The sequence below is a fragment of the Phasianus colchicus genome, chromosome 6 (assembly GCF_987193195.1).
Source record: "Phasianus colchicus chromosome 6, bPhaCol1.hap1.1, whole genome shotgun sequence".
Classification (NCBI taxonomy): Eukaryota; Metazoa; Chordata; class Aves; order Galliformes; family Phasianidae; genus Phasianus; species Phasianus colchicus.
The window spans coordinates 9,656,625-9,682,626 of NC_143441.1; the positions used below are offsets into that span (position 1 = coordinate 9,656,625).

Sequence of the window (26,002 nt, forward strand, 5' to 3'; positions counted from 1 at the left end):
TGTTTGATTATTTTTGCTATTACTGGAAATTGCCCACTGGGAGCACAGCCTGAGAATAAATAGCAGATACTAGTGGGCTTCAGAAGAGCAAGCCTGATGTGGTCCAGGGAGGGAGGGATGATTTTCTGTCAAACTTAGAGACACATCCTTCAGAAAAAAATATTTTGCTCTTCATCTACATGGCTTGGATCCCTCTTAGGCCACAAGTTAATTTGCTGAAAGATCTCTGTCCTGTTTTTGCATAGGTCAGGGGCTGCTTTACTTTATTGCAAATGATGTCCATTTCAGATTGGACTGCAAAACCTGATGTGTAGGGGCTGGACAAGACAAGTGCTGCTGAAATTTAGCAAAAAAAAAAAAAAAAAAAGATTGAGGTTTCTCCATGTTCATACATAGAGGAGGAAGGGGAAAACATGGAAATGGAGGACAAGCATCTGACAAGTAAAGGAGCCTCCTGTTACTAAAGGGACATTTTTCCAATGCAGATACCCAACTCTTGAGCCTGCTTGTCTGTGGGTATGAAGGCGGTATAGCTCTGGAGGGTGGCATAGTGGTAGCATGGGCAGACAGAGAGTGTAGGCAGTGAGAAGGGATGGAAATGATTCTGCATGTCCCATTATTTGAAGGTACTGCTATTTTCCTGCAGTGATCTTGTGATGGAAATTGAATGACTGTTCCAGCTGCTAAGGGGAGAGCTGTACTATGCAAGGAAGGCTTTTGTCTGCAAGTCAGTGTTACAGAATCCTTTACTGCAGGATGCATGCCATGAAATCCTGCAGTAGTGCACATACACAAATATGTGTATGTGCAGAGGTTGTTGCCATCCTTGTGCTATGAGCAAGGTATGTTATAGAGGGCTACTGCTGCAAACCTCCAGGGGATATAGATAGCTAGCGCTGGCATCCTGTCCACCACATTTCTGCTTCAACCTTAATTTCTGTGAAACCCATTCTTGGGCATTTAAATGCCTGCACATACAAAAAAAGAGGCATGTTGACCAAGGGTGGCAAGTTGCCCAAATGGCAGGAGCTACAGTGCAGAGCTGGTATCGAGGAAGTGGTTAAAACTCATCTTTTGTTCACAGTCTTTGCTTTATCACTTGGGGAATCTCTCACTGCCCACATGAAGGAACGTTATTTGTAGTACACATTGTTATCAACCTGTTCTTGTAAAAGACTGCATTTTGCAGATCACCAACATGGATGCACAATAAAATAAACACTATCTGAAGATCAGCAGCTAAAGAGAATTGTCTTCTGGGTTTTGTTCTGATCTTCTCTAGGAAATAACCTCAAGGGTACTCGAAAGGTGTGGGGATTTTACCAGGGTAGGCTGACTTGCTAGAAGATAGCCTGCTAGAATACAACCTGCTCTCAGTCTCTTTCTCCCAGGGAGAAGGAAAGAGGGAGGAAGAGAGAGGAGGTGGCTGGAGGAATGGTCAGTTATGTGAATCTGCCAGGGTAGAAGAAAATGTGCAATCTGAGATAATCAGTGATAGGACAGGGGAGTTCTCAGGTGCCAGGATCATGCATTTACACTGCAGGAAGAATCTTTATTATAAAACTTCAAATAGGGTGATATCCTGTAGAGAAAAATAGACCAGGAACAAAAACTTAAAAACACCATTACATTTATCTGTCAATATTTGTGCTACCTCCTGCAGATCCCCAGGAAGATTTTACCCATGACTTTTACCACATAACAGTAATTTATTTGCTGCTTGCCTAATTACTCATTCACTAAGCTCTATCTGGAAACTTTGCTTAGATATCAGGTAGGAGCTAGGCCCTGGAGTAATTCCTTAAACTGAGGGACTGTTTCCCTTCACAAAGCATGCTCTCAACCCTGCGATGAGCACAGCCACTGCCTGTAGAATAAATTCACTCTGCTGAGACAAGGGAAAGAGCTGCCTGCTGTCCCAGGCTTGGAAATGTAAGCTGTTCCTCCCAACACCAGGCCTGAGCAGAGGGAAGAAACATTCCTAAGACAATAGCATCTGCTCTCATCCACTCTCCAAAATCAAACATTTGTTCATGCAGACCAGAAGGCAGTGGCTTTCAGCCCCAGTGCCATAACCACCATCCGTTTGGTATTTGTATGCAAACCACTGACCTTTCCTTAGGGGAGAGTTAGTTGTTTTAATGGACACATTTGGCATCTTCCTTTAAGATGGATGTTGCAGCCAGCTCTGCAAGTAGTCCATGATGAACTGTCTCCCTCAGAGGGGCAGCTCACTCAGGAGGCATGAGGAATTAAATAAGCATTAAAAAGAATAAATATTATACATGTATTTTGTCAGCATCTAGGTGAAGGAATACCGAGGTGTGACTTTGACAACCTATCTGCATAGAGAGGCTGCATCTTCTCGTCCTTCAAGGTTTTCATTTTTTTATTAGGAATATTGGAGGACCATGTGTCCTGTGCTGGAGGGACAGAGCATACGTCTTTGTGTGGAGTCTGTTGATAATTTTTCAGCCTCAATTCCACAAAGTCGGTTGGGCAGAAAGAGCTACTGGAAAGGGAGGAAGATGATAAAAAAGATGCTAAAAAATAAAATCCCAAAGGGAAGCATGATACAAGCAGGCTTAAGCAAATGATTCTACTTTTCTGGTACCTCCTGTCCTAAAAAGTTGCCTTAACAGTGCATCCCCGTACTTCCCTGTGATGGAGGCAAAAATCTTCTTTGATAAACTATTCAGCTGGTGGGCAGGGGGTATCTGATGAATTTTGCAATGTGAATTTCAGTGTTTGAAGTTCTCATTCACATTTGCTAAGCACGGGACAGAATGGTGTCCCTGCTCAGAATGGTACAGAACACATGAAAGAGCAAGGTGCACTACAGCTTGCTCTGGTATTGTGTGATATTGTAGTCTTACTTTGCTAACAGGCCATTGCACCATTGCACTGAAACCTCCACCTACAAGGAAAGAGAAAGACTATTTTTATTGAAGTATATTAGGGGAATTTCTCAGTTTCAAGTGAAGTCTAAAGTATGGAACTTCTGCCTTGCAGCTCTACAAGATGCTACCAACAAAAGAGGATTGTGAGGATGCTGTGTACAGAGAGGTGTGTCTGTCCGTGTTGCGTCTGTTGAAGGCACCGTGTCCTTTGCAGATCAAGAGAAAATGGGTATATTTGCCAAAAGCCTCACAGAGATACTTCTTGAACTTCTCCCCAACAAAGGCGTAGATGATGGGGTTGAGGCAGCAGTGCACGAGGGAGAGTGTCTCAGCCAGCTCCAGGGCCAGGTCAAGCCTTTGGCTAGTCTGGCAGTCATCGATGATATGCAAGCTCCTCATAGAGTCCAAAAAGAGCACGATATTGATGGGGGTCCAGAACAGGAAGAACACAATGACAACGATAAAAACCAATTTCATTGCTTTGTATTTGTTCTGAGTATGGCACCTCTGCAGGTTTTTCAAGATGTTGTGGTAGCAGAAAGTGAGGATGCTCACAGGGAACAGCCACCCCAGGATGTTGACTTCAGAATTACTGAAGACCTTCCAGCCATTGCCGCTGCCAGGGTAGTGAGGGATGCACAGTGTCCTGTTATCATCATCCACTTCCTGGAAGAACACAAGGCCTGGCACTGATGCTAAAATGGCTACTGCCCAAAGGGCCAGGCTTCCGATGACTCCATGGGTGGTTGTCCGGACCTGCAGGGCATACACAGAGTGCACAATGGCCAAGTACCTGTCAATGCTCATGATGGTTATGAAGAAGGCGCTGCTGTAGAAACCAATGAAGTAAGCAGAACTGACAATTTTACACATGGCGTTGCCAAAAGTCCACTGGCTTACCAGGGAGTACTGAGTCAGGAAAGGGAGGGAGAAGACAAAGACGAGGTCAGAGATGGCGAGGTTCAGCAGATACACGTCAGTCATGGCCCTGATCTTCTTGAAGACTGTTAGGACCCAAACAACCAAAGCATTTCCTATGAGACCGACCACAAACAATATGGAGTACAGCACTGGAAAAAATGAAGATGCAAATGCTGGAATACTTTCAAATTCACAGTCAATGTCCAGTTCAGGGTAGTACATGTTATCATAGGGTGCAGAGGTGTTAATTGCTAGTGACAAATGGTAATCCACCTGTTCAAGAACAATGAAGTTTGTGAGGTCCTAATCTCAATTTACATTCCTAGTAAAAATATAATTCATCTCACACGAAGCCCACAAGTTAAAATTAGGTGTGCCTTGGCCAGGTCAGATGACACAAATGGGGAATGAACATGTGTGATGGCCCTGCCCTGACAGGATGAGGGTCTTGAGCCACAGGGGCAGGGAAGATGAAAGGAAATGCAGCTGCTGTGGTAAATCAGCTTCCTTCCATAGCTTCTCGATGTGCCCAGTCCCATGTCTGTATCCAGCCTGATCTGCTGGTCCAAGTGCTGGTGGGAGCACCACCAAAATAGCACTCAGGCCAGGGTGCTGAGAGCCCTCAGCAGAGGTTTTGGGGCTCAGCTCTGTGTTCTGTCAAGATCTTTGTCCAGCTCATGGAGTCAGCTGGGTGCCCACAGCTCCAAAGCCATGCTGCCTTCCTGGCAGTGCCCACCACACCGTGCCCAGCCCTCTGAGAGTGGTGAGGGCACATCTCCTGCACAGGGACTTCCCCTGTGACTTCAGTGAAGGGATGCGCGAGCCCTGACACAAGCAGCCTCCTCTGCAGAAGGTGCCTTCGCATGTGCTGCTTTCAAAGAACCACGACCACTTCCACACCCTCACTGTCCCCGCCAGATTGACCTCTCCCAGTGACAGCCCCTCAGGAGCAAGCCCAGATGCATCCACTCACCGGCAAGTCCTCCAGCTTTCCTCCGGCCAGCAGGCTCCTCAGGTCCCCATCCATAATCCAGCACTGTGTGAAAGTGCCAGAAAAATGTCTCAGTGTATACAGCACATCGGAGAGGTGAGTATATCTTCATAGATATATAGTGGCAGCGCTTACCTTAGTTTACCTTTCAGCACCAAGCCACCAGCAAGGTCTTCACTCTAACAGCAGACAATCTCAAAGTGCCTCTTCCTCTGCGTGACAGATGTTATATTCAAGGTGTGTAAACCCACAAGGCAGTCAGTTCATTCTCTTCAGTTCATGCTTACAGAAAAGGAAACGTGTGTCGGACTTATCTTTTTTACAATCGGTACGTCATTTCACATGAACAGGAACGTCAGTGAAAGAGCTCTGTCACTTGCCCCACGCGTCTGCCAGGTGTCCTGTCTCTCACTAGGTATCCCAGCACCATTTCCCCGCATCACCATGATGGGGAAGATGTCTGTGGGGGATGTCCCAGTGATGCAGATGAACAGGAGCCTGCATGCCACGCTTGTCAAAACCTGCACCAGTGGAGGTGACCCCACTGTCACTGTCCCCATCGTGCTGGGTCACCTTCTCATTCATCGTGATCATAACAAGAAAACAAAGCTTCTCCAGCCCTACAGCAAGGCGGGCACTGGGAGGCCATGGTACTGCCAGAGCATCCAGCTCCTGCGTGGGCTGTGAGCTGCTCGGCTGCCATTGCTGCAGCCTGTGGTTGGCTCAGCAGGTCCTGGTGGCTACATCTGCCCCACGATGCCCTGCTGGCTCCACGTGGGGATGAGGACGGCACTGCCAGGGGTGCAGCACAGCTGTGGGGTCTTTGGAGCCATGGGCACCCAGCTGCTGCCATGAGCTGGACAAAGCAGCCTGATGCACTACCTCAGTGCTACAAAAACCTCTCACAAACACACCTCACTTGGGTTTGCCAGCTTTATAGGAGGTGAAAGCTCACACCGTTAGGCCAGCACTTCGAGACACGTGTATTTCATTGTGTCCTCAAAGGTGCCAACTCACAGAATCACTGATTCGTGACCCCTCACAACGTGGTGTCTCAAACCAAAGATGCCCAAAACAGCTTTCTAAACACAGCGCTCATCACCAGGCCACCCCACCACACACACACCCGTGGTTAGTGCTGCCCGCGGCGCCGACCCATCACACACCCGGGATGCAATAAGCCGTAACTGCGCGCCCCCTCGGCACGCTAAGGGTTAAGCGGCGCGCATGCGCGGCTCGCTCCCGCCGCCGTCCGGAGCCCGCGCTGGATTGGCCGCCGGGGGGACGGTGCGCGCGTCACTGCCGCCCGCCGCGCTCACTGGTTCGGCGGGGCGCTGGGATGCCGGGGCGAGAGGACGAGGTAATGACGTGCGTCCGGCCCGCCGCGGCGCACGCGAAGCTCGGCGGGGTCCCGCGCGACTCCCCCTGCATGGCAGACGGCGGGGGGGCGCCCCGTGTGCCGCGGGGTGCGAGGCGCGGGACCGGGCTGCGCGGCCGCGCGTTAAAGGAGCGATTTTCCGCCCTTCCCGTTCCTTGCGACGCGGTTTAGGAACGGATAAAGCAGCCATGTCCCCCGTTCCTCTCCAGATGCACCCCGTGCTGAAGGCCTTCGTCTGCGGCTCCATCAGCGGCACCTGCTCCACGCTGCTCTTCCAGCCCCTCGACCTGCTGAAGACCCGCCTGCAGACCCTGCAGCCGGCCGTGGGAGGGTGAGCGCTGTAGGGGCGGGTAATTGGATGGGGTAGGTAATTGGATGGGTGACTGGGTGGGAAATTGGATGGTGACTGGGTACCGAGGCCCTGTGGAGCAGCAGCGCGTTCTGGAAGGAGCGGCCAAGGGGCCACAGGGAGCATGTGAAGGCCGGGGTAACACGTGGAGGTGCAGCGATGGGCCCGGTGGTGCGGGGAGTCATTGGGGTGCTGTCTGGTATTCCTTCCAGGTCCGGTCGTGCTGGGATGGTGGCGGTGCTCTTCAGGGTGGTTCGTACTGAAAGTCTCCTGGGGCTGTGGAAAGGTGTCTCTCCTGTAAGTGGCTCTTCCAACCCTGACTTTAAAATGACACACACGAGCAAACCTGCTGTTTATTGATAACTAAGGACTGGATTGAAGTGGCTGGCTGCTGTACAGTTACGAACGAAATCATGTGATGTGGATGGTTAAATCCCCTTGTAAGAAGTTAATGGTTAATGTGATGAGTGCCACTGGTGCAGTCACTGTGCATTTGCAGTCCAGAGCAGCTGAATGCATGAATAAACTTTGTAAACGTGGAGTGGCAGCTGCACCAACCTCATTCTGCTTTGGGATACTGTCTTTACTATGAGAATGAGAATGGTGAGGTGCTGGAACAGCTGCCCAGAGAGGCTGTGGATGCCCTGTCCCTGGAGGTGTTCAAGGCCAGATTGGATGGGGCCCTGGGCAGCCTGGTCTGGTATTAAATGTGGAGGTTGGTGGCCCTGCATGTGGCAGGGGGTTTGGAGATTCATGATCCTTGAGGTCTCTTCCAACCGTGTCCATTCTGTGATCCTGGCATCACTTGAACCCACTGCATCTAAGTGGCATTAGTTATTTTTCCTTAGCCTCTGTTGACTTGACTCCTGCCCATCAGATTAATGAACAGTGATGAGATCCCTGCTCTTTCAGTCTTTGCTCATAAGGGAGGTGCTCCAGGCCTCTCATTGTCTTTGTCACCCTCTTTGTGACTTTCAGGAAGTTCCCTGTCTTTTTTTGCCCAGATCTGGACAAAGTACTTCAGACATGGCCTCACTGAGGCAGAGTAGAGGAGGAGAATCTCCTTCCTTGACCTGCTGGCCATGCTTTTCTTGATGTACCCCAGGATACCATTGGCTTTTAGTGATATGTTTTGTCTTAAGAATGTTTTTTCTGTCTTTCTTTGCTTCTGTTTCTGTGAAGTCCTTTGCAAGATGTATTCCTGGGGTCGGGATTTACTTCAGCACTCTGTACACCATGAAGCAGAAGTTTCTAGGGGACCGTTCACCCACAGCCCTGGAGTCTGTCTTTCTGGGTGCCACTGCACGTGCAGTATCTGGGATTTGCATGTTGCCAGTAACAGTGGTGAAGACACGGTATGAGGTGAGTATGACTTTCTAATTAGTTCACTGTTAATGATGTCACATCCCTTCCTCTTGACGACAGACATTTTTGTCAGGAGGAAATTGCTGTCCCTTGGTACAGCCAGGGATTGTAGTTGTGGTGTCATCCTGCTTCACACATTGGGCCACAAGAGCCAAGCCATACCACTGATAACTAGGCAGAAAGTGAATGTGAAACTCACCCTGAGATTTTAAAGTTCTGTTTGTATGCAGTGCCTCTGTAATTGTAGGATACTTTTTGTTTTACCTTCTTGAAGGACTGTTAGAGGCTGAGGTAGGTGGAACACAGTTTTTGCCTTGGCCTGTTCTCTCTGCTGCCATCTCTTGTATCAGATGAGAACACTGGCCTCAGGGTGTGAGTGGAGCTCCTTGGCATATAAATGACTGACTCTTATCTACCTCTGCAGAGTGGAAGATTTGGCTATGGGAGCGTATACGGAGCTCTGAAGAGTATCTATCAGACGGAAGGAGCTCGTGGCATGTTTAGTGGGCTCACTGCCACTCTGCTACGGGATGCACCTTTCTCTGGGATCTACCTGATGTTCTACACACAGACCAAAAAACTCACACCTCAGGGTAAGACTGAACTTTGGAGGCTGTGACATAAAACATTGCTTTTCTTGCATTGTGCCCTAAAATTCCCTGCTCTGCTTATTGCATGCATCAGCAGTAGTTCAGTTACTCTGCTGTGAGGCTTTAGGTGAGATGTTTGTCTTTTGCTTGTGGAGAACCACAGATCTCATGTCAGTATAGAAATGGAAATCGGCCCAAGATTTACTGTCTTTTTGAAGACTCATGCTTAAAGTAGGTGGGTGATGCATAAGTTAGGTTAGTGAAGAACTGAAAGAGGATGTGTTCAGCAGTGGTTTCTGCTGCTGGTTGTGTTGTATACTGATTAGTTTCCACTAAGCTGGGATTTCTCTGCTTATAGAACTGGCTGAGGCAAGACTTAAACAACTTTTCCTTATCTGAGTTCCTGTTACGTTCAGTTCCTTAGCAGTGAGTGCTTTAAACTGTTCTAACTTTAACTTGTAGCCATCTCTCCCCTTCTACTCTACCCTCAGCGGATTTTAATTTCTGTCATGCTCTGCCATTGATTCTGTAATTCGGTAGTTTTTCACTTCATTGTGCAGTGTGGGTATTACTGGCCTCTTTTGTATCTGAGTGGGTTCCCTATTCTCTGTCACAGTCCAGCTGGATCCAGTGCTCATGCCTGTGGTGAATTTTGGCTGTGGGATCTTTGCGGGAGTCTTGGCTTCACTGGCAACACAGCCTGCTGATGTCATCAAAACACACATGCAGCTGTCCCCTGAAAAGTACCGTAGGACAAGCCAGGCCATTGCCTTCATCTACAAGGTATGATGAATCTCTTCTAATTGGTGTAACTGCAACCTTGCTTCTAGTTTTTTTGCCCAGAGCACTGTTATGCTAAGTTGTTGTCTTTATGCTCCTGCAGTCTGGCTACTCAGTGTGAGCATTTTCGGAAGATGGGGGGGGTCATTCTGTGGGAGACAGAGGCTGAATCTCTTGTCACTGTTTTTTGTGGGGGGAATTTTGCTCAGGGAATTAACTGGAAGAGTGCTGTGGTTGATGGTTTGAAGGCAGATGTTTCAGTCCGCTCCTTGAATTTCCTTGTATTTAATAGGCTATCATCAGTACTCAGATTATTTCCTGCTCCTCTTGAATGGGTTACAAGGGAGTGGAACGTGCATCAAGCTGCTGAATGATTACACTTCAGTTGTCTGCTCTGCCTTTGTCTTCACACTGGTGGTGACTTTAGCTCCAAATGTAACCTTGGAGGAGCTGTGCTTGCAGCTGCTGCCATCTGTGGTTTATCCATGTAGGCACATCTGTAATTACCACACTAAGGCAAAGGGTTTCCTTAGAATGTAGCAGATCTTAGCAGCTTTGCTTTATTTTATTTCCTAAACAAGAATCTGTATTTGTGTATGGATTTTTTTTTTTTTTGTGTGCATGAAATGTTTACTCCTAACAGATGTATTTATTTTCAGTACTTAAAATTTTCAGTTTTTAAAGAAAAATTATTTTTGTGAACAGGCATGAGCCCAAAACCAAGGACAAGTCATTTTCCTGAAGCAGATTGAAATGATTGCTCCTTCACATTTTCTTTGTCAGGCTTGAGTGTGGCTTTCCCTGTCCTTTGTCATTGTGGCGTACCCTTCTCCTTTTTAAAGTGGGTGTAATTGCACAGTGTTTTGCATTCTTCCTAGAGGTTGAATGTAATTTAAGCCTGGATCTTTCAGAGGCTGATCTGAATCTGAGCTGAAATACATCCTGTGCTGTTCTGTGTAATAAATGATGAGGATTTAAAATGCTGCAGGCAGATGGTAATGGATTGCTGTTTGTTTTCTGCTGCAGGACTTCGGGTTGGTCGGCTTTTTCCGAGGCGGTGTGCCTCGTGCCCTCAGGCGTACTCTGATGGCAGCAATGGCGTGGACTGTATATGAACAGATGATGGAAAAAATGGGCTTGAAATCCTGACTGACTTGCACTAGAACTGACCAGCCTCACTCCTTCTGCTTGCTGTGACCAGCTGGCACTGGGAAGCTCCCAGTTCCAAGGAGGAATAAGCCTTGCTCAGCTGGGAGGAAGAAAGCCCTTCTGAGACAGAGGATTAGGCCTTTAGGGAAGTAGAAGAAAGAAAGATCAAATCTTTGCATCTTTTGATCATTGCATTCCAGAAGGACTGTACTTGGGACTGCCTTGGGCAGGGTTTCCACAGCATGGTATCTATGCTGAGAGAAGCCCATTTTAAAAATAGCTCTGTGCTTGCCACCTTTATGCAGTGATACATTGCCAAACAAAAGTGTTTGAGGAGAAAACAGTGAGGGCAGTGTTGGCTGCAGAACCTTGCTTGTATGTTCCTTGCTGTCTGGCCAGTAAGGCCACCATGATACATCATCTGATGCAGATCCTTCTTCCTCATTTGCTTTGTTCTCCTCGGGAGCACTGCAGACTGTAGGAGACTGGATATGTCTCTTGATGTTTATAATGCAAGAGTGGATGGAAGAGAAAAGAAGCACTGAGGGAAAACAAGGAGTACATTTTCTGTCATCATTATCGTACTGTGCTCGATAGCAGAGAAGGTAACGTGCACCTCCCTGCTGTGTTGTGTCATCAGGTAACTGAGCATCTTAACACTTCAAATACATTTCTGTAGCTACAACAGTGTTTGCAGTGGAATTAGAAAGAGTAAGGCACTTTAAATCAGAAGCAGAGAGCGCATTACTTGCTACCAAAATTCTGCTGGTTCCCTGAAAAACATTTTTCCTGCTGGTCAGACCATATCAGGAAAACTTAAATGTTTTTTATCCAGTTGTACTAGAGACTTTCTTCCTGTTGCTCATTTGCTGATGCCTCTGCTCCTTAGATGTAGCTTTTAAGATTGTAGCTTCCAGAGCATAAATGTATAATGGAAGCAGATACAGATACTGACACTTTAAATTTCCCCGAGAAGCTGCTACTGACTGCATGTGGAATATCTTTGGTTTGGGAAAGAAAAGGCTGTTCTTTTCTCTAAGCTTTCTCCAAAGTTTGAGGTGTTTGAGTGTTTGGTAGGGACAAAGAAACCCTGGACAGATTGTCAGACGTTCATTTTCTCTTAGCAGGTAGCGTGTTCTTGTTTCAGTATTCCTGAGTTTAAACTTGGAGATGAAATTTTTTTTTTTTTTAGTCTTTTTTTTCTCATTCCTACTTCAGACCCCAAAGCACCTGTCACCAGATGCGTGGATATTTTTTGGGACTTTCTTATTCTGGAGTGTGTGGTGGATATGTTATACATCTTGCATTGTGGCAGTCAAGGACTATGCAGGGTTACCTGCGAGGTGATTCCCTAAATATTTCAGTTGCTGATGTAGCAATGGGAAAGCACTGTACAACTTGTGCAGATAGAGGCATAATGAGGCATGTGAGCAAGGAAAGTTAGGTGACAAATCTTGTTCAAGTTATGTCCTCATCAGAAATCTGAAATGCAGGAACGCTTCAGTGACTTTTAGGCCCTCTTTTTCTGCCTGGTCGAGTAACAAAGAAAGACGTAAAGAATCTAGTCTGACCTGCTGGTGTCTTCAAAGTCAGCTGATTTTTATCTGGATTCTAGCCTAATGCTGTGTTAGATTTTTCTTCTTGAAAGCCCTTCCATTGCCCACACTTTTTGGAGAATGAGGAGGCTCTTCACTGTTGCAGCAGTGTGAAAAAGTATGTGCTTTTGACATGTGAACTAGCCTGGGCTCTTGGAGTTTAACAAAGCTAAGTTTCACCACCTGTTTCATCAACCCTTACTCTCTTCAAAAACATTCTGTTTCTAGAGTGATTAGTTGAAGTTACTTTTTGATAGTTAGGCCAAGTCAAAAACAAGTGTTTGGGTATATTGCTTGTGATGTTTGATGCTTCTAATGAAGAACAAATTGTTGTACAACTTAAATGCAAATAAAAACCAAAGAAAATTCCAGAGGCAGGTACTAAGTCTCCTGTCTGCATAACCCCTGCAATTCAGTGCTAACAATCCCAGCAGATAATCATTGACAAAGTCATTTTAGCCTGGATTTTGGAGAAGCTGGGGTGATAGTGTGAGCTTTCTTAGACTGCCAGATCACCATCAGACCCCTCTCCCAATGACTTCAGTTGTTGGCAATTTAATCTTAGTGAACGTGCATTGATTCTGTTATTCCTGCAGCTGTGCTCTAAGAACACAGCTGGTTAACAGATGGTGGCAGTCAGTGTTTACCTGAAAATTATAAAGATACAGGAGATATAGTCTGATTGTCTATTGGTTTTGTGTTATTTCCACGCTGCCTGTAGTGGTTTTTTGTTTGTTTGTTTTTTGGTTTTTTTTTTCCTCTTGCACTGTTTTTAAACGGAAGTGGAGCTGTGGGACAGAGTACAGGTTCAAGTATTTTGAGTGTATGTTTACATGAAATATTTATGTGATAAGGAATATATTTATATTAAAAACTGTGGTTACCAAAATTAAGAAGGTCTTCTGAATATTTCTTTCAAAAAAGAAAACCTAAAGGGGTGGGATGGAGAAGAGGCTTAGGAAAGCAAATGAAGCTTCCCAAGGGAACTGAACTGTTGGATGAGCTCAGATTTATGCAAGGCAATGAGCATTCTCTTTCGGGGGCATAGTAAACACACCTAAATTGGTTTTTCTTAAATGGAAAGAAATAATACATAGTAATGGGGATTCTTGTCTTTCTCACACTTTCCTGTGTCTGCCTGTTGTGTGTCAAAACTGATAAGAAATTTAATCTCAATATCCAGTGTTGAAATACCAGCCTTCAGAAGCTGCCATTCTGAGCATTTTGGGTAGAAACTAACTTTTTAATCTCCAGCCAACCTGAACTGTGCTACTCAGGCAGTCTGGTCTCAACAAAAGGCCAGAAATTGTGCCTGGGATTTCATTTTCCACTGCAAAGCGCAGTGCAAGGAGACAGCTGACTGCTGACCTCCTCTGGTCATAGTGTGGTCCTGGGATTCAGTAGCATGCAGAGCTCTCAGAGCTCCTGCTGCCTTGCAGACCCACATCCACTTCAGAGGGCGTTTCTGTTCACACCACTGCCAACCATCCAGCTGGGAGGAGAGATAAGGGAGAGGCTTGCTGATGCTGGGGAGGGTGGAGAAAACGGAAAGGGAACAGCTAAAGTCCTTGTAATAAGACACTGACCCGTTACTCTGTCTTCTACTCAAAAAAAAAAAAAAAAGCAGGCAAGATGAGGCTAAAGATGAGACTTCTGCAAGTTTTGTAAAACTTGAAGACTTTATTTCTTCAAACCGTAAAAGAAAAACCTTTGAAATGCAGGCCAAGCTGGAATTTACAAAGATGATACTAGTATGGCTCAGATACCAGTTCTAACTTCAGTAATGCAATTATGACACCATTTTTCTCCCATGAAACTGCAAGCTGAAGGGAAAACTACATATTCAGAAAAAGAACCCTGCCTCCATGCACTGCATGAGTTCTCACTGCACTGAGTGCTAACCTCAATTCCATGGAGGTTTCAGCACATTTCTGAAGAAAGCTGTAGCTGTTCCCAGACGCAGTTTCCACAGAAGTATGTAGCATGGTATGCAATGACAAACAGCCTCATAAAATCAGACACCGTGTTTGAATAATGGCAAGTGTGGGACCACCTCTGGACAAAAGCCACGCAGCTGCAGGAGAATGCTCTTTCTTTTCCCAGTGTACCATGCACTCAGTTAAACCTGTACCTGGAAGGACCTGAAGTTCACCTGTTGGGCTGTGCACTGCACAGGCTGGTGAGCCAGCATGTGTTAATTTCTGCAAGCACTGCTTCTGTATAATACTGCACAGCTTCACTGGATATGGCCCCATTTCCACACATATAAAAGTGAAACCAAGGTGTAGAAACAGATCTGGAGTAATGAAGATAATCTGTGGCTTCAAATAAAAATACCATCAACTTTAAAAACAAACAAACACCTCCAGACCTCCAATGACCTTGGTTGCCTTACACCAGTTGCCTCCTTTTCCTGTTCCAATAGCACAAGGGAAGCAAAGCCCTCTCCTCCCTCCCTCTGGTGGCTCACCATGGAACAGACATTCCCTCTTCATGCTCCAGGGACAAGGGGGAGGGGGACACACAGATAACATGAGATGAGAAGGAAGGACTCGCACAACATACAAAAGGTAAAAGGTGTCTTTTGTTGACCATAGGAAGACTATGTAAGCTGGCTAACACCTCTGTTTCCCACCTGTGGGATACCCTTCCTGAAGCAGTGTAAAGCCATAATACTCTCAGCTTGCCTATTTCTGTGTCTTTGTCAAGGGGATCCCAGGCATGGTGCTGCACAACTGTATCCTTTTCATTGGATGCTCATCAGTTACACTGGATGGAACTGCCAGACCAGAACTTTGTGGGACAGGGAAAAAAAAAGGCTTAGACAACGTCTCTAACTCAGCAACTCTATGGATAGTAGGGAGGCCGTGCACAGGCTGGCTGAAGCCAATGCCTTCACTCTCCATTTCCTCATCTGCCTTCTGGCAGTGGACCAAAAAGCACCCTTTCAAGGCAGTGGGCCGAGGCATGAGAGAAGCCAGGGTCTCATTCAGCTGAGTTCCCACCTCTTCATTGAGGAATTCCAGGCAACATGAACACTGCAAACCTTTGTGGGAGATGGCTGTGCATTTATGTTCTCATTTTGGTCTTAGCGTGGATCTTCCTCCACCAACTCCATAGTATCTCTTGCACGACACCTCCAGACATGTTTGATGGCAAAGAGAGAGCCCAAATGTCTGCCCTCCTGATCCTCTCTCATGTCACCCCCCAAATAAACCATTTGATCCACTCTTCAGAGGATCCCTTCTGCACAGATGTCTGTGCAGCAGCCAAGTGGCTTTCCCTCCACTTGGGGATCCCATTACAGACTCCTTGCTCAGAGGTGGCTCGTAGCAAGAGTCATTGCTCTTCCAGCAGCCTGGATTAGCTGCCATTGTCTTTCTGAGGCTTTGTGAGCACGTCAGGAACCTCAACCTTCCTGATGGACTTCTCAGAGGTTGGCACTAACTCAGTGATGCTTCTGTGCCATCCTGCCTCAGATTTCATTGCTGTTACAGAAGTGACCATATGCTGAGGACTCCTTTCTGTGGGTTCACTCCCACAGTGAACCCATGTGCCAACTTGCTTGTTAAGGCTGCTCCTATGCTCAGGAAAAGCTCTCTGCCCCATCATGCATCCTGGGCTCCAATCCTGGTGCTCTGCACAGGGCTTCCTCTGAGATGTCACTGCCTTGCTGGTACTGACAGTTCAAAATAGCCCCAGACCACACAGATCTGGAATCATAGAGTGATTCAGTGAGCTAGAAGGGACCCACAAATCAAATTCCTGGCTCAACAGTAAAGAAAGTAATCGCATTACTACATTTAATCAGCACATTGCTAGTATTTGAGAACACAAAGCAGACCTGAATTAGGCCTACGTTTAATGGGAAATAATCCAGCAGTTGTGGCAGGGGTGTTCTGTTACAAGCTCACCCAATCTAGAATTTAGAACAAATATATCTTAAAACTGTAATTAGATTTCAGCAAGCTCTGTAATGCTGGGAGCATATTTGCATTTCCCTTGGCAGTCTGCCACTTCTCCCAAGCCACCAGAGTATTTCGTGACTTAGTTTCAAAACTCACCATGAAGGTTGCATGTCACCTTTGGCCCACTGCCATCCAGGTACAGATCCCTCCTGTACTGTAGCTTTCTGCACAGAACACAACATACAACTGTAAGTGAGCTGTCTGTTCATCCTGACACGCACAAAAAGTGAAATGAAAATCAGCTCCACTGGATTTCATTAGTGCAGATCCTAACAGCTGTGAAGATCTTACCCTCATAAACAAATATCCCAGCCGGTGAAGAAGCAAACTTACTGCAGCAATCAGGATAAGTTTCATTCTCTATCACATGAGAAGCATGCAGAGCTGACTTAAAGCAAGCTATGAACAAGAGTGGAGATCACTTTGAACAGCCTCAAACACAACACTTATACAGACTAGGAAAAGCTGTTCTTTCCCAGCTCTCATAGTGCTGCTTATGTCAACAAGAATTTAGCTGAGGCCTCCTTCTCTTTTCCTTCTGTGCAAACTGCTGCATTTGTTGTCTGCGCTCAGTTTCTAGCACATCCACACCTGTGGTGTTTGTTCTCTGCACCAGCTTTCTGCATCTCAAGTTAGTGACAGGTTGGAACCACACAGCCTTTCAGAAACAAGGAAGCACTTTAGAGCCACAGCTACTGCCATTCTTCACCTGACCGGTATTAAAGTTGCTATCGTATTTAATTTTTCTCTACACATCTTACCTTCCTGGTTTCCACGGATTTAAATCATTGTTAACCATCTGAATCTACAACCAGTGATCTCAATGGTTTTACAACACAAACTTACGTTTTGCTGAAGGCATCTAAGTTCTATGAACAGAAATGGACATAAACTGAGTAAGAGCTGAAGTCCTGCAGACAGACCTGATCTATGCAGGAAACCTTCTCTAACTTTGTGGTTTTCTGAAACCATCTCGCTGCCTAAGCAGTGGACTGAGCTGCAGACTTCAGGCTGCTAAAAACTGACTGCAGCCATTTTAAACTCCTTTAACATTGTCCTGAAAATGGCATCAGGTAGCTGGTGTCCTACCTGCCAATCCTATACACAGAGAAGAAAAATGTATTTAGTTTCTATTTGTGCAAAGATGAGTGCTAGGTGCAAATTTCACAAAGCTAGCACACCTTCAACAGACCCGCAAAATGGTACTTATATTAGTCTGTAGTTACATAGACATTTATTACAAGAAATAGCACTAGATATATTTACCTGTTTTCTATTGGATCTAGCATGCTCCCTGCTGTGGAGAAGACATTTTTGGCCTCAAACTGAGTCAGTGGTCACCATCTCCATTTCACAAGCTGAAAGAGTTGGGTTTGTTCAGCCTGGAGAAGGCTTCAAGAAGATCTGATTGTGACCTTTCAGTATCTAAAGGGGGATGATAAGGAAGGAGACATACTTTTCAGCAGGGTCTGTTGTGATGGTTTCAAACTGAAAGAGGGGAGATTAAGACTGGATATAAGGAATTTATTTATTTATTTATTAACAATAAGGATAGTGAGACATTGCAAAAGGTTGCCCAAAGAGGTGGTGGATGTTGTCCTTGGACACACTCAAGGCCAGGCTGGATGGGGGCACTGAGCAGTGATCTAGCTGCAGGTGTCCCTATTCACTGCAGGGGAGCTGGACAAAGTGGCCTTTAAGGGTCCCTTCCAACTCAAATGATTCTATGATCTCCCCCTGCCACTTGATCTTTCCCCCAGCTACCAGCTGAGAGCTGGGGCTTTTCATCCTGGAGAAGGCTCCAGGGGGACCTTATAGCAGCCTGCTAGTACCTGTAGGGGGCCTACAGGAAAGCTGTGGAAGGACTTATAAGGCACATAGCAACAGGACAAGGAGAAATGGTTTTAAACTGGAAGAGGATAGATTTAGAATAGACATTAGGAAGACATTATTTCCTGTGACATTATTTCCTCGTGTGGTGAGGCACCTGAACAGACTGCTCAGAGAGGCTGCTAATGCCCCTTCCCTGGAGTTGTTCAAAGCCAGGCTGGATGGAGCTTAGAGCGACCTGGTCCAGTGGGAAGTGCCTATAGTAGAGGAGCTGGAACTAGAGGTACCTTCCAATCCAAACTATTCTATGACTGTGATTAGTGATTGAGTCATTTTAAAGTGTCTCAGTACACAAAAAAGTGAATTTTCAGGTTGCTTAAGAAAATAATTAGAAATACTGTCAGGCTTTATGACCCTTCCAAGGCCTTTCATGAGTTGTGGAGCAAGAGTTCTTGCAGATGGAAGAGCTAGTCCACCTGAAAAGGCCCAAGGTGCAAGTATAAGAAATTAGAGATTGCAGACGAGCTTGGAATGCTTATGAGCAGCACTCATATCATAACATTGCATTTAGTGTGATTTTCTCTACTAATCTTTCAATCATGTTCAAATAAACTTCTAATACAATTTTTAAAATTATTATTATTCTACGGTGTTTTCCAAGCCAGGCATAGCACGCACCTCAGTAACAGCACCTGTCTCCTCCCCCCCCAGAGTCTCCTTCTGATAGGAGATATATCTTGAACATAATCCCAAATGTCAGCTTTCACTCTCCACATAGCAGGAAATTTAGGTTAGTTGTTAGGGGGAAGTTTTTCATTATGAAGGTGGTGAGGCCCTGGCACAGGCTGCCCAGAGAAGCTGTGAATTTCCCATCCCTGGAGGTGTTCCAGGCCAGGTTGGATGGGGCACTGGTGGGTAGCAGCCCTGCCTACAGCAGGGGAGTTGGAACTAGATGATCTTTTTGGTTCTTTCCAACCCAAGAAATTCTATGATTCTATGATTCTTGCTCATTTCAGCATGGTGTTTTGTTTTGCTTACCTTTGTCACCACCACGTGGCAAATGTGTGAATTGCTCTCTTAAAGAATAGTGACGAACAAACCATGTAGTTTTGGTAGATACTATCATCCAAGAAGCTGAAGAATAAAGGGCAGCTTTCTACAAAGTTATGCTCTGCAGCAGATCATAACTGCATTACAATATGCTTCACTCATACCAGTCAGGTAGTTTGTTTCATGCACCTGGTTCTAGCTGCAGTGCCACTACAGCCACTGCTAGCCTAGTGCATGACATTGTCCAATAAGGAAATGTATTTGTCATGTGAAGTTAGGTATAGCAGGAACAGCCTTACACTGTGGACGAACACTCTTTTTGCTGTAATAGTCTTTCGTTTCATTGTACAAGTAAGCTGAAGCACTTTTAGAGCTTCCCAATTTCAGTAATAGAATAACAGATTTTTTTATTGATTCAAACAAATAACAGGCACTGGTACAGTGAAAGGAACTGGTCACTGACAATGTATTTGGTGAAGCTTTGTAATATCTCAAAGGCTCAGCAAGCGGCAAACACCTGAAATACCAGGTAGAGTGCTGCCAGGCAAATCATTTGGCACCATAAAGGAGCAAAGGGCAACCTTGTTCTGTGTGAACCGTCCACTGGACAGGAAGACTGAAGGTGATTTTTGATATGGAAAGAGGAATTTATATGCAGAATGATGGGCAGGGTGTACTTTTGTCACAAACAGGCTGGCTGCCCGCTGCACTCCTCAGCCTGCCTTCAGGCTGGCAGAGGAGCACTGTGGAAGAGCCAAGGGACGGGGTATGTAGAAACATGACAACGAGCAGAATCTCAAATGCTTATTAGAGGAAACGCGTAATGGCAAAATTGGAAGCCAAAGGAATGTGATGAAACGCTAGTCTAAGTGCGACTCATTTCATCAGTGACATATCAAAACGCCCGCTGCTCCTTTTTGGGGCGAGGATTGTGGTTAGACTACTTTGGTGAGGAAATCACTACTGCTTCGGCAGCGCTTAAGGGCAACACGAACCAACCCCCTCCCTTCTCCCGCCGCCGTTTCCCCCATTGCACGGACGAGCCACACCCACCCGTCCCACAGTCCGCCATGCCACACGCAGGCCCTGGTCGCTAGGCGCCTACTTCCTACTTCCGCAACCCGCGGAGCCCCGCCCTTTCCGGTGAACGCGGCTCTCCCATTGGCTGTCGGGGAGGCTATATATTGACGTCACACGCCGCAAGCTTTCCTTTTCATTCGGCGCCCGCCGAGGCCTCCACACGGCGTTGTACGCGTGAGTCGCGGCTCCTGCGGGGCGGTTGAGGGGCTGGTGGCGGCGCACGCACATTGAGGCGTTTATGGCTCTTAGCGGGTGTTGTGTGCGTGCTCCCCTCAGCCGGCCGAGCTGCCTCGGAGAGGCTGAGTGGGATAGAAGAGTAGGCCGCCGGCGCGGGCAAGATGGCGGCCGGGCGCCCGCCACGTGAGCCGCTGAGCTGGTGGTTGTGTCCGCAGGTTCCCCGTCGTCGCTTCTTAAGGGAAACTCCACGATGTCCGGAGGTCTCGATGTCCTGCAGATGAAGGAGGAGGATGTCCTCAAGTTCCTCGCTGCCGGGACCCACCTGGGAGGCACCAACCTCGACTTCCAGATGGAGCAGTATATCTACAAGAGGAAGAGCGATGGTAGATCGCTGGGATGGGAGCCCGGGGTGCAGTTGCTGGGCTAGATGGGAGTTGATGGGCAAAACTGGGAAAAAGAGCCGAGTGCTACCGCTTGAGTTTCCCAGCAGTTCGTGGCCCTGAAAAGTACAGAAATCCAAACAAATCGCATTCCTCAGAAAAGTAAAGCAGCACTTCTTATAGAACACAAATGAATCGATTGGTTTGGGCATCTCTATTAGTTCCTGACTATAGCAATAAGTGTAATGTCTCAGTAGTAATTCGTGCTTATTGTGCTGCTCATAAGTCTAAACTGCACCATGTGGGAAGGTTCCAGCTCATAACAGACCCAGGTCCATATTTATGGGTTGGACCATAATGGCTGGAGTTAAACCACGTTAAAATCATGTTGTCGGATTTTTCTTGGAACAGCTTTCTGCTATCTGGAGTTTTGCAGTAACTGCAGCTCTGTAAGAAGTTTAATAGCAGGTGAGAGCTGTCTTGATTTCAAAGTTTCTTTACTAGTTACTCTAAACCTTTTTGTCACCTGTAGGTATTTACATCATCAATCTGAAGAGAACCTGGGAGAAGCTCCTCCTGGCAGCCCGTGCTATTGTGGCTATTGAGAATCCAGCTGATGTGAGCGTCATTTCTTCCAGGAATACTGGACAGGTATGGGAGTTCTTTATTTACCTGAGGCATTCAGTTTAGGGAGCAGGGCTGTTGCCCTGTAGCAGTGCATGCCATTGGCAGCTTGATAATAAAACAGTGACCCAATTTTGGCATTAAGAACAGCTTCGGAGGCGTATTTCTTTTGCTGTGGTTGAAGTGTAGAGCAACTCTGTAGATGGTCCCTGCACAGCTCCAGTTCCTGTAGATTTCAAGGCAGATATGAGTAGTTGAATGGTTTGTTTTTTTCCTTTTAGTCTTATTTGAATATGTTCTGCTGGACCTTGTCCATTTTTTGGGTCATCGGAGTGGCTTATGGGAACAAAAAGCACCTGATAGATTTAAGTTTTTTTCCAAAGAGAAAATAATTTTCTTTTACTAGAAGGGGAATTGTAAAAGGAAACAAATATTTCATTTTTCCTGCAGATTTTAAGCAGAAAAACTTCCCTAGAAAGGGTTGCACCATTCAAAATAAATCTAATTGTCACTGAAATTTACTGCTGAACTTAATTTCTTTGTCCTAATCAGGATAGCACCACAAACACAGGAGAGAATGCTGAATGATGTTGAGTGGATTTTCAAAAGAAAGGTGTGGGCACCTACTTATGCAACTTGCACACTGTTAAAGCTTGATGCTGAGGTCAGTTCCTGACCAGTGAGCTCTCAAGTGTCGGAAGTGTGCTACAACAAAGCAGTTGGCAGAGTGCTTGCTAATGCCAGGAGAGGAGCTACCTCTATGATTGGTGTTTGATAGCAGCCCTGCCACATGCGTGAGAGATTAGAAACTATTGCAAATGAGTAGGAGCTAGCAGTTGCAATCTTAGTGGACATTTACAGTTTGTATATATGTACTAGTAAGCCTTTTTTGTAGTTAATGAATGTTATGCTACTGCATAGTAAATGGTTGCAGAAATAATGGAGGAGAATGGCTTTTTTTCTTTTTACATGGCTTGAGAACAGTCCAGGGGAGCAGGAATGTGATTTAGGAATTGACCTTTGTAGCTCAGGTTGATGGTTGGACTTGTTGATCTTGAAGGATCCTTTCCAACCTGGATGATTCTATAATGCTGTTTGTTTAATCTATCCTTTTCACGGTTTGATGGAGGTTCTTAACTTGGAGTGGAGCATACAGCTCAGTTTAATGGGGGGAGAGAAACTTGTTCTTTACACTGACTTCTGCCTTGCTACTGGATGTGATTTTCTCACTCCTTTTTGTGGTGTTGGTGTAGTTATTTTTTAAAAGCAGTATTATTTTCACTCATCCAGAGAACTGGTACGTGAGCCCTGATGTTATAGGAATTGAAACAAGTTTATGTGGTCACTGACAGCATACCAGAGTGAGTTGGTTGAAACTGAATTTCCTATTTCACCTCTTGATTTGTTTTGCAGCGTGCTGTTCTGAAGTTTGCTGCTGCCACTGGGGCTACTCCTATTGCTGGACGTTTCACTCCTGGTACTTTCACAAATCAGATCCAGGCAGCTTTCCGTGAGCCACGGCTCCTGGTTGTTACAGATCCCCGAGCTGATCATCAGCCACTGACTGAGGCTTCTTACGTCAACATCCCCACCATTGCACTGTGCAACACTGACTCCCCACTGCGCTACGTGGACATTGCTATCCCCTGCAACAACAAGGTTACTGCTTTATAGAATGTAAAGCTGCTTTCTCTAGAGCATGCTGTAAGTTGCAAGATAGATGTTTTTTGGTAGGGAAGGTTAGCATGTATCTGGTGTGACTCCCAGGGTGGTTAGCTAATAAACTTCTGCAAAGCCAACAGGTAGGTGAGGAGAGTTTGAGCTTGCACACAGTTGGAGCTTGGAGCTGAGGCCAACTTCTGGCCAAGGAACTCTCAAGCGTAGGATGTGTGCTACAGTAACATGGCAGGACTTACTGACAGCCTGAGGGTCTTCGTGTCCCAATGAAAGGAGTTTGGTAGTCAATCTTGCCACAGTTCATGAACATGAAAGAAAAGTAATGTGACTTTGTGAAGAAACTGCTGTGAAATATGATCTTACTAGTTGCTGAAAGGTAAAGTCTGTGGAAGTGGGAAACTAGCTTTAATCTCTATCTAGACACTTACTAATAAAACAGTGTAAGCCAAGTCTGAGCTCGAATGAGTCTCTAAGATTAATTTATTTGTATTAGCACGTGATATGGATGTGTAATCCTTGTGTTTTTGGTTAAGATTTACATGGGACGTTGATTCAGAGTACTGATTGAGGCAAATTCTGATGCAGGTGACTGCAGTGCTGCAGAGACCTGAAAATGTTGCTGTGAATTTGAAAAGTTGCTGTGTCCTGAGTCCATGTACATCATAGATCTGTCAGGGATTCTCTTGCCTGGAAAGAATTTTGTGTACAAATAAGTTTTCTCTTTAAAGGTGTGTGAGGGCAGGGGAGGGAAAAGGCATTTAAAGGTGTATATTTGAAGCGGATCTTAATGTAACTTTATTTTCCTGTTCCAGGGAGCCCATTCAGTGGGCCTGATGTGGTGGATGCTGGCTCGAGAGGTCCTGCGCATGCGTGGCACCATCTCCCGTGAACATCCATGGGAAGTCATGCCTGACTTGTACTTCTACAGGGATCCTGAGGAGGTAAAGACCTGTGGGAGGAAGTGTGTGTGAGGTGTGCTGCTTGTATACCTGCCCATGGTTCTCTGTGCTTTCCCCTGAGGGCAGGTACTTGCCAGTGTCATAGATTTGACACTTAGTGTCAGACTGACTTAATTAGTTGTCTGTCAGCTGATACATGTTGTGTGTGGTGAGATGTGTCTGTTCCTGTGCGATGGCAGCTGTGTTCTTCATTGCAGATTGAGAAGGAGGAGCAGGCTGCTGCTGAGAAAGCAGTGACAAAGGAGGAGTTCCAGACCGAATGGACAGCCCCAGCTCCTGAATTCACTGCTCCTCCTCAGCCTGAGGTTGCTGATTGGTCTGAGGGAGTGCAGGTCCCATCTGTGCCAATCCAGCAGTTCCCCACAGGTCAGTTTTGTGGAGGGGTGTCTAGAGGAAGTGGGATCTATAGAGAGCAGAAATAAATTGTCAGTCTGATTAGCTGCAGGGATGTGCACAGTGCTGGTGTATGGTCTTTAGCAAGTCACAGATGTTGGAATTCTGTAGGGAAAATTGAGTAGTACACTTCACTTGCTTCATGCAAGTTTCTGCCAGCAATGTCTTTAAGCAGTAAAATGTTGCATTTTTTAAGGCAGAGTGGATGTGAGTGCATACCTTAGTTACTGCACTTGGAAGCCCCAAATAAGCTGATTTGAAGAATACTAGTTTGTGTACTTGCATATACCTGCACAAGAATAGCAGTGTTTGCACTGTGTTTTATGGATAAAAAGAGGAGGGATGCAGTGAATTTTGTTGTGTTTGTAATTTCAGAGGACTGGAGTGCCCAGCCTGCCACTGAGGACTGGTCAGCAGCTCCCACTGCCCAAGCTACGGAGTGGGTTGGGACTACCACAGAGTGGTCTTAACTTCAGTGCCACTGTACTATCGAAAATAAAGATTAGTTTGATACCCATCCTACTTTGTATGAGTGCTGGTTGGTGTGTTTTTTCTTCAACATGCTGGAGGGCTGGGATGTCAGCCAAAGGCCTCAGACTTCAGAGGTGGGCCTGTGTGAACAATGTGAAGTTCAGGGTCAAGTGCAAGACCCTGCACCTGGGTCAGTGAAATTCTAGATGTATGCAGATAGGGAGAAAAACTCATTGAGAGCAGCCCTGCAGAGAGGGACTTGAGGGCCCTGGTGGACAAAGAATGACACAAGCCAGCGGTGTCCTTTTGCAGCCTCGAAGGCCAACAGGATCCTTGGCTGCAACAAAAGAGGGGTGGCCAGCAGGGGGCTGGAGCTGATTGTAGCTCTATGTTCTGCCCTCGGGAGGCCCCATGTGGAGTAGTGCATCTAGGCCTGGGGCTGCAGCACAAGAAGGAGGGGAATTTGTTGGAGTGGCTCTAGAGGAGAGTCAAGATCATCAAAGAAAGGAGCACCTCTTTATGGAGAAAAGTTGAAGGAACTGGGTTCCTTCTCCAGCAGTGCTGGAGAAGGCTCATCAGTAGTTAACGTGGCATTGTGGTTTGGGTTTCAGATAAAAATATTGATAATGTTGAATAGAGCTGGCTAAGAACCAAGGATTTTTCTGCTTTTTGTGTTGCCCTGCCATTGGAGAGGCTGGGATGCACAACGAGCTGGGAGGACAAGATATAAAAAATGTACTCTGTACTGCAGGTGGGGAGAATGGCCTCACCTGGAGCCTCTGGTAGAAAGCTGTAGTGGAGACTCAAAGTTGAGGATCTAAAGCCTACTACACTGCAACTGAAAAGAGACTGGCAGCATACGGAGGGGTTCAGGCTGCTTCAGAAGTGGTTGGTACTGAAGTACAACTCATTTGGCACCCTGACTGCTTGTGCTGGGCTGGATGCAAAGTGAGAGTCCACTCCACATCATGCAACTGACTACAAAGAAGGACAGTAGATATTTATAAAGTTGACAGTTTTTTGGTGGTGTGAGCTCAATTCATACCATTGTTTTTGTATGTGACTAATTAAGGGACATGGCTCCTTGCTTCTGGTTGTGCAGATCCCCCTAAGTGAGCTGCTTCCCCTTGGCCACTAGTAAAGCTAGTGAACCACAAGATGGTGGTGTCAGCAACTCAGCCTGGCTCCCTCAGAGATGAGTGCTGTCATTAACCCTAAGTAGGGGAAAATTGCATCCTAGAGTCTCCAGGGAGCATCTCACTTTGTGTTTTTTTTTTGTTTGCTTTTAATCTTGTTCTATGCCTAGCACACCCAGGACACCAGGATCCAGCAGCTCCTGCTCTGCCAGATCTTTAAGCTGCAGCTGCTGGAGCTT

At 46.2% G+C, this 26,002-nt stretch overlaps 3 protein-coding genes, 1 long non-coding RNA gene and 2 other non-coding genes across 13 annotated transcripts; 4 read left to right on the forward strand and 2 right to left on the reverse strand.

The window, feature by feature from the left end:
• Nucleotides 1–1,038: 1,038 nt before the first annotated feature.
• LOC116227214 (C-C chemokine receptor type 8-like) lies at nt 1,039–5,228 on the reverse strand. Of its 6 annotated transcripts, XM_031590383.2 has the most exons (4): nt 4,948–5,228; nt 4,795–4,857; nt 3,801–4,094; nt 1,039–3,656 (listed from the first exon to the last, which is right to left on the reverse strand). In XM_031590383.2, exons 2-4 carry the CDS (start codon nt 4,846–4,848, stop codon nt 3,015–3,017), a joined length of 990 nt encoding a protein of 329 aa, XP_031446243.1. In that variant the 5' UTR covers nt 4,849–4,857; nt 4,948–5,228; the 3' UTR covers nt 1,039–3,014. The 6 variants fall into 6 exon arrangements, with proteins under 6 accessions (XP_031446243.1, XP_031446242.1, XP_089998520.1 ...); XM_031590382.2 differs by having other exon boundaries at nt 1,039–4,094; XM_090142394.1 differs by lacking the exon at nt 4,948–5,228 and having other exon boundaries at nt 1,039–3,904; nt 4,795–4,941.
• A 796-nt stretch (nt 5,229–6,024) lies between these two features.
• Nucleotides 6,025–12,742, forward strand: SLC25A38 (solute carrier family 25 member 38). 2 transcript variants are annotated; one of them, XM_090142399.1, is made up of 7 exons: nt 6,096–6,172; nt 6,400–6,521; nt 6,752–6,836; nt 7,722–7,901; nt 8,329–8,497; nt 9,111–9,277; nt 10,301–12,742. In XM_090142399.1, exons 1-7 carry the CDS (start codon nt 6,152–6,154, stop codon nt 10,421–10,423), a joined length of 867 nt encoding a protein of 288 aa, XP_089998525.1. In that variant the 5' UTR covers nt 6,096–6,151; the 3' UTR covers nt 10,424–12,742. The 2 variants fall into 2 exon arrangements, with proteins under 2 accessions (XP_089998524.1, XP_089998525.1); XM_090142398.1 differs by lacking the exon at nt 6,752–6,836 and having other exon boundaries at nt 6,025–6,172.
• A 1,729-nt stretch (nt 12,743–14,471) lies between these two features.
• LOC116226980 (uncharacterized) lies at nt 14,472–20,019 on the reverse strand. Of its 2 annotated transcripts, none has more exons than XR_004166455.2 (4): nt 19,920–20,019; nt 17,253–17,411; nt 16,083–16,150; nt 14,472–15,731 (listed from the first exon to the last, which is right to left on the reverse strand). It is a non-coding gene; the product is annotated as an uncharacterized LOC116226980 (long non-coding RNA). The 2 variants fall into 2 exon arrangements; XR_016467665.1 differs by lacking the exon at nt 19,920–20,019 and adding an exon at nt 18,855–19,474.
• A 10-nt stretch (nt 20,020–20,029) lies between these two features.
• RPSA (ribosomal protein SA) lies at nt 20,030–24,678 on the forward strand. Its single transcript, XM_031590381.2, has 7 exons — nt 20,030–20,120; nt 20,339–20,506; nt 21,036–21,154; nt 22,541–22,786; nt 23,617–23,745; nt 23,961–24,129; nt 24,532–24,678. The coding sequence occupies exons 2-7, from the start codon at nt 20,374–20,376 to the stop codon at nt 24,624–24,626; spliced, it is 891 nt and encodes a 296-aa protein (XP_031446241.1). The 5' UTR covers nt 20,030–20,120; nt 20,339–20,373; the 3' UTR covers nt 24,627–24,678.
• Nucleotides 21,763–21,921, forward strand: LOC116227260 (small nucleolar RNA SNORA62/SNORA6 family). The gene has a single exon (XR_004166520.1). It is a non-coding gene; the product is annotated as a small nucleolar RNA SNORA62/SNORA6 family (small nucleolar RNA).
• Nucleotides 22,950–23,105, forward strand: LOC116227259 (small nucleolar RNA SNORA62/SNORA6 family). The gene has a single exon (XR_004166519.1). It is a non-coding gene; the product is annotated as a small nucleolar RNA SNORA62/SNORA6 family (small nucleolar RNA).
• Nucleotides 24,679–26,002: the final 1,324 nt, after the last annotated feature.

Coding starts and splice junctions, on each gene's coding strand:
- LOC116227214 (XM_031590382.2), bottom strand. CDS start 4,848: ATGGATGGGGACCTGAGGAGCCTGCTGGCCGGAGGAAAGCTGGAGGAC. Junction 4,095..4,794: donor GAAAGCTGGAGGACTTGCCG/GTGAGTGGATGC, acceptor GTTCTTGAACAG/GTGGATTACCATTTGTCACT.
- SLC25A38 (XM_090142398.1), top strand. CDS start 6,040: ATGCGCGGCTCGCTCCCGCCGCCGTCCGGAGCCCGCGCTGGATTGGCC. Junction 6,173..6,399: donor TGCCGGGGCGAGAGGACGAG/GTAATGACGTGC, acceptor GTTCCTCTCCAG/ATGCACCCCGTGCTGAAGGC. Junction 8,498..9,110: donor CAAAAAACTCACACCTCAGG/GTAAGACTGAAC, acceptor TCTCTGTCACAG/TCCAGCTGGATCCAGTGCTC.
- RPSA (XM_031590381.2), top strand. CDS start 20,374: ATGTCCGGAGGTCTCGATGTCCTGCAGATGAAGGAGGAGGATGTCCTC. Junction 20,507..21,035: donor CTACAAGAGGAAGAGCGATG/GTAGATCGCTGG, acceptor TGTCACCTGTAG/GTATTTACATCATCAATCTG. Junction 22,787..23,616: donor CTATCCCCTGCAACAACAAG/GTTACTGCTTTA, acceptor TTCCTGTTCCAG/GGAGCCCATTCAGTGGGCCT.